The 9,835-nt window shown below is 46.1% G+C and overlaps 1 protein-coding gene across 1 annotated transcript in view; it reads left to right on the plus strand.

The window, feature by feature from the left end:
• Positions 1 to 8,995, plus strand: part of LOC144145353 (Na(+)/dicarboxylate cotransporter 3-like) — a 30,328-nt gene extending 21,333 nt beyond the window's left edge. Inside the window, exons 11-13 of the mRNA XM_077676924.1 lie at positions 5,267 to 5,428; positions 5,798 to 5,935; positions 8,065 to 8,995. Of these exons, the coding sequence (XP_077533050.1) occupies positions 5,267 to 5,428; positions 5,798 to 5,935; positions 8,065 to 8,226 (462 nt within the window). The 3' untranslated portion in view covers positions 8,227 to 8,995. The remainder of the gene's footprint in view (positions 1 to 5,266; positions 5,429 to 5,797; positions 5,936 to 8,064) is intronic.
• The last annotated feature ends 840 nt before the right edge of the window (positions 8,996 to 9,835 follow it).

Below are 9,835 nucleotides of genomic sequence, written 5' to 3' on the forward strand. Positions count from 1 at the left end.
ATTCGTACAACACAAGTAGTGCACAGTAAAAGTGGAGTGACCAAGATTGAATTGAATTGAATTACGACTGTCGCCGAGTGGGGCTTCTTAGTCGTTTTTTTCGTTTTTTTATCTTGCGATTTTTTTATCCCCCTCGCGAAGCTCATTTTTACTCCCAGACAGTGTAAAAAATTAAAAAGTTGGCGCCAATTCACACGTTTTTTCCCCCTCATAGATCTCGACGCCCCCGCGTACATGATACGACAGCTGTGCCTACTGCTTACCTTATCAAAGCGACATATGAACGCTTGTTTTGTTCGCGGACAACAACCTCGGTCGCTCTTTATTTGCGCGCTCGCTCAGCATACCCTATCTCTAAGATCACGTGCAGGACGGACCATAAAAAACGACACGGGGACAACACCCGCTTTTTCTGTCTTAACAGAACGCGAAACTGCCCATGTACAAGAAGCGACAAGCAACATTGGAGATTTCAACGTCTCACTGTCAGACTAGCCTATCTATGGAATGCAGCTTTTTCGGGAAGTAACCATCATCCCAGATAACTGAGACGCTAAACTAGATAGGTGCAACCATGCTAGGAAAGCTCTTTGGGTCACTAACAGCGCTCCCTCACCAGAGAAGGATCTGGTCCACCTGGTGTTGTAGTTGGCTCCCACCTCCCATGGTTCACCAACCCAACCTTCGGCCCGCATTCCCCAGCAGCTGACCACGGCAATGGTCAGGCCAGTGACACAGCAAAAGGGTGCTAAGAATCTCTGGAACCGTACAGGCTGCCTTTGGAACTTGAATTGGACAGCGTTAAACGCGCGAACTCTGTCTAGCGAGGGAAGCCTAGCTGCACTATTAGAGGAGCTCTCAGACATTACGTGGGATATAATAGGGCTGAATGAGGTTAGAAGAACTGGAAAACTTCGTGGAGCTGAGTAGCGGGCATATTCTGTGCTTTAAAAAGCCTCAAGAAAAGAAAGGGCACAGGGTGAGATTTTTGATCCACAGGGAGATACTAGTTGGGAACGTGGAGGAATTATATAATACTAGTGAAAGGGTCGGAGTTGTTGTGATCAAGCTAGACAAGCGATACCTGTTAAAGATAGTGCAAGCCTACGCACCAACAGCTAGCAACGGTGATGATGGCGTGAATAGTTTCTACGAAGACGTCGAGTCAGCAATGAACAAGGGAGCAACACAATTCGCGATATTTGTGGGAGACCTTAACAAAAAATAAGGTAAAAAAATCGGCTGATGATTACGATATTCCCAAACTCGAAATTTGTTCGCGGAGCAAACTGCAGTCTTGTGAGTCACGGCGCATACCTGCTGCATCTGACGAAGTGATCGTTACATCACCGAACTCATAAAGGCGCGCGATATACTCTGGCGTTGTATCGCAGCGCATCACCGCGGGCGACCAAGTCTCACCCGTTCGCCATTCTTTCATTTCTGCTCGCTCTATTTTCGGTGGACTCTTCGTTTTCCCAATTGTCTCATAGCGCATCGACGCCGGAGTGAATGCCTCGCGCTGTCTCGGCGTACCGCCCTCCCCCTCACACTTTCGCCTTACTGCGCTCCCTCGCTTTCCTGCTTCTGTGTCTCCTTCGTTCGCTCGGTTATAACGAGGGATGACGGTGCCGCAGAACCACAGGAGCAGGCGGTTAAGTGCTGCGCACAAAAAAGAGTACGGGGAAAGGTCAGTGGGAAACTTCGGAATAATAACTCGCAACAGTCGAGGAGATACACTGGCTGGATTTGCGGAGAGAAATAACCTGAGGTTAACGAACACGTTCTTGTACAAACAAAAGAACAGGAAGTGGCCAAATAAAAGTACCGACGGCACAAGAAAAAATGAAATTGGCTGAATTTTAAGTGACAATCCAGGTATTGTGCAGAACTTGGAGGTGTTAGGCAAGAATCGGAGCAGTTATCCTAGCATGGTTAGGAGCAAAAAAGTAAGGCTGGATATGAAAAGAGAAATAGGGAAATTCGTCAAAACAAAAACCTAGCATGGATTCAGTCACAGCCAGCACGCAGGGATTTGAAATAACCCCTCAAAACAAATTCGCGCGTTTAAACGAGGAGAGCGAGGACAGTGTAGGCAGGCTAAATGACAACTTAACAAGGGCTATTACTGAATTAGCAGAAGCTATGGGAGAAGCAGCATGCTAGAAAACAAACAGGAAAACGAAGTCAGGAGACGAAGGAACTTATTGCGAAACATAGGAACATGAATGCCGAGTATGGCGGATCTGATTAAGTTGGCCGAGCTGTCTAAATTAATTAACAGAAACAAAACGAACGACATTCGTGCGTACAACATGGGAGGTGTCGATGAAACGCTTGAAATAGGCGGAAGCTTAAAAGCAACTATGAGGAAGCTATCTATCGGGAAACACAGAATCTACGCACTCAGAGACCAGCAGGGTAACATTACGCACAACATGGACGAGATAATCAAAGTAGCTGAACGATTCTACACCAGACTGTATGCCAGTGACGTTAAACTAGAAGAAACTCCTGAGCTTACAATGTCCTAGTAGTAACTATCAAGGAAATAGAAAAGTCTATCGAGGGCATGAAAAGAGGGAAAGTTGCAATGACGACAGCATAACTGTGAGTATTTTGAAGGAGGGTGGAGATATTGTACTGGAATCTTGCTGCCGCATTTTCAGAATGTATAAGGACTCTGAAAGGGTCCATAGCATGGAATAACGCCAACATAACTGATATTTAAAAGAAGGGAGATACCAAAAATCATCATAATTACGGTCCCATCAGGCTACTCTCAGTTGTAAACGAGTGGCTTACCAAAGTAATAGTTAACCGCATAAGTGACAATCTAGATTCCCAACAACCCAGTGAGAAGTCTGGGTTTAGGAAATGATATTCAACAATGGATCACAATCATGCCGCCAATCACGCAATAGAAAAATCCGCAGACTACACTAAACCCTGTAAACCTATTTGTCAAGATAAATCCCCTTTACATGGAATTTACAGACTATGAAAAAGCGTTTGATTCAATAGACACCGCTGCAATGCTGTAAGAGTTAAAAGACCAAAGAATTGAAAAGACCTACATGCGACTCCTAGACGACATTAATGAGGGATGTACGGGCAGGACAATCCTTCACGAGCAAGGTGAAAAAGTGTTCGATCCGAAATGGAGTGTGACAGGGAGATACCATCTTACCAAAATTATTCACAGCATGTCTGTGGAGTGTATTCAGGGAGCTTGACTGGAAAAACAAAGGGTTGCGGATAAACGGGGAATATTTGAACCATTTGAGATTTGTACATGACATAGTTTTGCTCAGTGAATCTGCAGAACTGAAAAAAACAACTACAATCAGCAAGCTTCGCCGTGGGGTTAAACATAAATAAGAATAGATCTAAAGTGATGATAAATAAACATGCTGAATGCGCCGTCTTTCACATATAGGTAAGGGAACGCTTGATCAAGTAGAATAATATGACTATCTTGGCCATACTGTCATTGGTGATCTCAACCACAAGAAATAATCAGGCGCAGAATAGGAATGGGCTGGTATGAATTTGAAAAGCACTCCCAAATAATAAAGAGTAAGCTCTTTTTATCCCTAAAAAGGATAGTATAGAACCAATGCCTGCTGGCGGTGATGACGTATCGAGCAGAAACGTGGCGCCTCACGAAACAACAACTGGAAATCAAACTATGGTCGACCCCGCGGACATTGGAACGAATGATGATAGGAGTAACACCTAGCGACGGGAAACGCGCATCGTGAATCAGGGACCAAACTCGAGGAGAAGATATCATAGCAAAAATAAAGAAAAAAAATTGACTTGGGCGGGCCACGTAGTGAGACGAACAGGTGAACCACGAGGGTAACAGAACGGATACCGAGACACGGGACTAGTAGGAGGGGAAGGCCATTAACTCGATGGAGAGAAGAAATAAGAAAATTCGGAGAACTAGAATGGACTCGGAAAGCGCAGGACAGGAGCGAGTGGAGGTCAATGGGAGAAGCGTTCGTCCTGCACTGTACCTAAATAAGCTGTTGTTGTTGAACGTTACGATGAGGGGCATCTGAGTGGAGGTCAATGGGAGAAGCGTTCGTCCTGCACTGTACCTAAATAGGCTGTTGTTGTTGAACGTTACGATGAGGGGCATCTGAGTGGCTGAGTGGAGGTCAATGGGAGAAGCGTTCGTCCTGCACTGAACCTAAATAGGCTGTTGTTGTTGAACGTTACGATGAGGGACATCTGAGTGGAGGTCAATGGGAGAAGCGTTCGTCCTGCACCGGACCTAAATAGGCTGTTGTTGTTGAACGTTACGATGAGGGGCATCTGAGTGGCTGAGTGGAGGTCAATGGGAGAAGCGTTCGTCCTGCACTGGACCTAAATAGGCTGTTGTTGTTGAACGTTACGATGAGGGGCATCTGAGTGGAGGTCAATGGGAGAAGCGTTCGTCCTGCACCGGACCTAAATAGGCTGTTGTTGTTGAACGTTATGATGAGGGGCATCTGAGTGGCTCAGTGGAGGTCAATGGGAGAAGCGTTCGTCCTGCACTGGACCTAAATAGGCTGTTGTTGTTGAATGTTACGATGAGGGGCATCTGAGTGAAGTCAATGCGAGAAGCGTTCGTCCTGCACTGCACCTAAATAGGCTGTTGTTGTTGAACGTTACGATGAGGGGCATCTGAGTGGAGGTCAATGGGAGAAGCGTTCGTCCTGCACTGGACCTAAATAGGCTGTTGTTGTTGAACGTTACGATGAGGGGCATCTGAGTGGAGGTCAATGGGAGAAGCGTTCGTCCTACACTGTACCTAAATAGGCTGTAGTTGTTGAACGTTACGATGAGGGGCATCTGAGTGGAGGTCAATGGGAGAAGCGTTCGTCCTGCACTGGACCTAAATAGGCTGTTGTGGTTGAACGTTACGATGAGGGGCATCTGAAAGCCAGTTAGGCTTGGTTGATGTTTCAGTTTCATTGAACTGCTTCCCCTTGAGGTACAATGGTGTATGCGGCTGAGCAAGAGAGCCTACCTTATCTATTTACTACCAGTGCATATATTTAGAACAGCTACGGCCAAAGTCATAGACTAATTGCACAATTGGATACCTGGCCGCAGCGGTGTCACCTTTATGGACAAACGCGCGGGTTCTGCCGACGCTTTTCCCCGGCGGCGAAACCGCACAGGCGCGCTACAACTTTGAGCCATCGTAAATTTTGTTCGTGTGGTACAAGTCGGCAGAAACTGTATCCCATTCAATGTTCTCTGCACCTAGGTATCGGGTTTGTCGGAGCTCCTGGGACAAAAACTGGCCGAATTGGGCCACATGCCCCCTGTGCCACTCATGATCTGCCTCAGCATCATCTCCTCATTCATGTCGGAACTCATCAGCAATTCTGGGACCTGCACAGTACTGCTACCGGTGTTCGCTATGCTGGTGAGAGAACACCTCTGAGCTGTCATGCTTTTTACTGAGCTACTGGGAAATTTCAGTGTAACACGCTGACAAATACTCTCAATAATTGAACTAGGACACCAATATCAAAGAACATGTTGCCTTTGTTGTGCTGAGCATGTTTTTTTTTGTGAATTTGCTATCAAAAGGCAGTGACAAGACTCCGCAGGAAATTTTCCTTTCGGCAGATATAAATTCTAAAGCCCAAGTGTCAACTAAATGTAATATGAAAGCGGACACTATCCAAACCTCAGAAACGACTTGTTCACCATTAAAATGTCAGCAAAAAAGCAATGCAGCAAATGAGGCTGAAATCGCTCGCAAGCATCGTTCGTGTTCTCTTATTTCAAGGCCGAGGACCTGCGCGTCAACCCCCTGCTGTTCCTCATCCCGACGACCATCGCCAGCAACTACGCCTTCCTGCTGCCCGTGGGCACACCGGCCAACGCGATGGTCTACGAACAGGGACGGCTGACCCTGCTCGAAATGGTGAGAGGATTTCATTGGGACCCTGTCGCCGGAAATTTATTGATTGATTGTGGGGCATAACGCGCCGGCGCTACACAGGCGATGAGGCGCACCGTACTGTAGGGCTCCGGATTAATTTTGATCCCCTGGGGATTTTTATAACGTGCCCGAAATCTCGAACACACAGCCGTTTTCGTTTTTCGCCTCCATCAGATAAGCAGTCGCCGCGGCCGGAAATCGAACCCGTTACACTGCGATCACGATAGCACGAATTTAATGGCACAATTATTTTACAGCGTGTGCTGTGAACAACAAATTTTCGAGCTTAGCAATGTCCGCTATGCCATGACGGAACCTTGAAGTACTAAGACACGGGGACAAGCGAGTGGGACACACAAGGCGCTGCTGTGTTCCACTTGTGAGGTGCTTGTGTGGCACACAAGCGCCCTGTGTGTCCCACTCACTTGTCCCTGTGTCTCAGCGCTTCAAGGTTCCGTCATGTCATACCAACAGGCCCAAAGGTGCACCCTCGTGAACTATATGCCCGCTATGCGTAAGCACCATGGGTTGCGCGTCGCGTGACCGACCGGAAACATAATGAAGCATGTCTGCACCAACTTGGCATGAGCCATGCAGTAAAGCCAGCTGTGAAGGGAGATATCATGTCGTTATCGTAACTGTTTAAAACCGCAGCAATTTAAAAATAAAAAGGGGTATCCAGGGCGGTATTTGGTATTTAGGACGGGTACTACTGTGTAACCTGGCACCATCTACTGCTTCACTTTGAACACTTACGTAATTCTCTTGATAAGCTGCTGAAAGGAGCCTGCCGTCCGTCGTCTATGGCCTCGAGGAATAGTCTGTGATATGAGGCTGATGCCCTTGGTTTACGTCCCACCGACGCTAAGAAAGTTTATAATTTTTATTGTAAAAATGCTTTCTAGCATCAGTTCTTTGTGTTGTTTTCTTCAATAAGGGTGAGTACCTTTACATTTGCTTTAGTTACGGGACGCACCCTATGACCTCTCAATAACGTTTTGTATCGCGCTCGGAATGTCGTGTAGCTACGGGTGCCAAGGTTATGTCGGTTGCTGACAGATTTGCTGCTATGACTCTTCCGTGCAATGCGCGAACTCTCGAAACACACAGTAGCAACAACTAAAGCGTACTCGGGACAGGCAGCGTACTCATTAACATGCAATGAAGCGTTATAAAAGAACTGAGCAGGTTTCTTCGCCACTTGAATGATGTAAGAGTCCATTAAGCCAAACTGCTGTGGTTTCGCAAAAAAGAGGCCTTCGAAAGAGTGTCAGATATCACGCCGAGCGTCGTATCACACATTTCGTGAATGCCTCCTCATTCTTGATTATAGGCAAGGTGGCGAAAAGATGAAACGCAACACAGAATGGCCTTGAAATAAAGTAATAGTATCAGCGCAGAAAAAACTCAGCATCTAGCTGAGTGAAGTAACAAAGTTGGACCGCATTAAAATTCCCACAGAGGTTCAGTGGTAATGTAACTAATACAGAATCCAGCTGTCATGTTTGAGGAGAACCTGGATGTATTTTGTTTTAGAGAAAAAAAAAACAAATTTCTGGCGGTAGATGGTAGTGTCATGTCGCGTAAACCTGACGTCAATTTAATTCAGTGCGCTATATGTACGTTGCGCTGCTGAGCACGAGGTCGCGGGTGCGATTCCCGGCCGCGGCGGCCGCTTTTCTGATGGAGGCGGAAAGCAAAAACGTCCGTGTGTACGAGATTTCGGCGCACGTTAAAGATCCCCAGGTGGTCAAAATTAAACTGGAGCCTTCCACTACGGCGCGCCTTATAGCCTGCGTTACGTCGGCGCGATAAACCCTGCAAGCTATCAATCAAGCGATATATGTAGATTGATCAGATCTAGAAGAAATTTAAAACTGTGAAAAATAAAATTGCTTCAAGTTTCGTGTGCTTGCTGAATCGGGAAGGGGCTCTGTATAATACTGACCAGTAAACACGAGGCTACGCCCTCTTTTATGAGGAGTAAAACAGCACAGCATTGTGGCGATGACTTCCATCATGAAGTTTTCAACTCTTGTACGCAAAGTAATGAAAATATGCTTCCCTCCGCGGTAAGCTCACAAAAATTGTTCCATTTTGTGCGTTCGCAGGTTGTTCCTGGATTCTTGGTAAAGGCCATCAGTATGCTAACTATGGTGCTCGTTACTTACGTGCTCGGTGACCCAATCTTCGGCATGTTCAAGGAAGCCGACTGGATATCACCCATCGTCGTGGGAAACATCAGTAGCACAATTACTCCCGATATAAGCTAGTCATTGTACTACAGCCCGCGGGGAGCAAGCTGTGTAAGACACCTGGGTGCGTGTGTGTGTGCGTGGAGGGGGCGTCAAAGGCGCGTTTATGTGATTTCAAGGCTTTTTCTGAACTGTCATCCCATCCCAGTATTGAATGTGACTTTCTACCATAGGTTTTTTATATAACATTAAACGAACAACATGAATTCGTTGGTTTAAAAATCAATTTATGGTTAAAGACACAGTTGAGTAGTTGAATTAGGTAAACGTAATAGGCAGCGCAAGACGATGTGTGCAGGCGACGATGCTACCAGTAACACTGGATGCTACCAGTAACACTGGACCAGACTTGGATAATGAATTTTCTGCAATTTTATAAACATTGTTTTTTAACATGAACATCCACGCGTCGTGCTCCCCTCTGTTTATTATTCGAGAGCTTATTTATTTATTTATGTCCTGAGCAGCACAACAAACTCTACAGAAAACAAAGAATAAAGAAAGCAACCTGTACCGTCGTAGCAGCAGGGCATTGCCCACTGCAGGCACGGCAACGAGCCCATGATGTGTTCCCCCGGTCATAACAAAGACGCACTTATAGAGGGATTTGTCGTTGCATGATACAGAGAAACGAAATGCGTCAGCAGCTGAGCTAGAATGCGTGACTGAAGGTGCCCCATCAGCGTCATTGCCGTCTCTGCGAAACAAAGGTTGTCGCATGGCGGTGTCCTTACAGAAAGCTGTAGCTTTCTGAAAGAACTGACAAAAGGGCGAGAAAATTTGCGAAAAAAAAAAAAAAAACAGAGCAGACGAAGCGAGTTTTTGCCTCGCAGTTTGGGCTTTTAAACCGGCTTGCGTAATTAGTCCTAGAGGCAAGCTCAGCGTGATCCGTCTAGCGGCGGGACTTCACCTCACAATTCTTAGAAGCTGTATGCACGGAGCCTGACAACAGGACAATCTTTGTTCTACTTGTTTTGTTACACAGTGGAAGGAGTTTTCCAACAGGTACGTTGCAGCCTCGTTTTGGTTGTGGTTGTGTGACTTTCTAGCCATGTTCAAGTAATAACGTACCGACTATGTTGTAAACTAAACTAAGAGGGGGTGGGGGGAATGTATGGCGTAAATGCGGGATGTAAAAGGTTATTTTCAAGAATATCGGTTTCGAGACCTGTGTACCGGATTCAGTACAAATAGGTTAGTTTCTAAGGGTTATAATTTATTTTTTTAAATGCTATTTCTCTCCCTTCGAATACCGGCCGCATCCCGCGCATTTGTGCGTGCGGGAGTAAGTGAGCAGGCATGTGTGTGTGTTTGTGTGTGTGTGTGTGAACACAAAAAATATGGTTCAGAAAATGCATTTATTTACAGAGCGATGCTCCAGTGCATGGACCTCCGGATGAGCTCGTACTCAGTGATTAATTAATCTACAGCTTTTATTCGCCGTGTCGAGCAGTTTGTATCGGTGTACCAGTGCACCAGGAAAAAGAAAAATATAAACATAACGCCGGTGACCTCAAAAAGCATGCACTGCGCACTCATTAAGACGACGGTTTCCCCTTGCACAAAATGCTGTGGAGTACAAAAAAGCAATAAGAGGCAATTATTTCTTGAAATTCTAATAACACAC

This window comes from Haemaphysalis longicornis, unplaced genomic scaffold (assembly GCF_048455015.1).
Source record: "Haemaphysalis longicornis isolate Haplotype H1 unplaced genomic scaffold, Haemaphysalis longicornis Haplotype H1 scaffold_7, whole genome shotgun sequence".
Taxonomy (NCBI): domain Eukaryota; kingdom Metazoa; phylum Arthropoda; class Arachnida; order Ixodida; family Ixodidae; genus Haemaphysalis; species Haemaphysalis longicornis.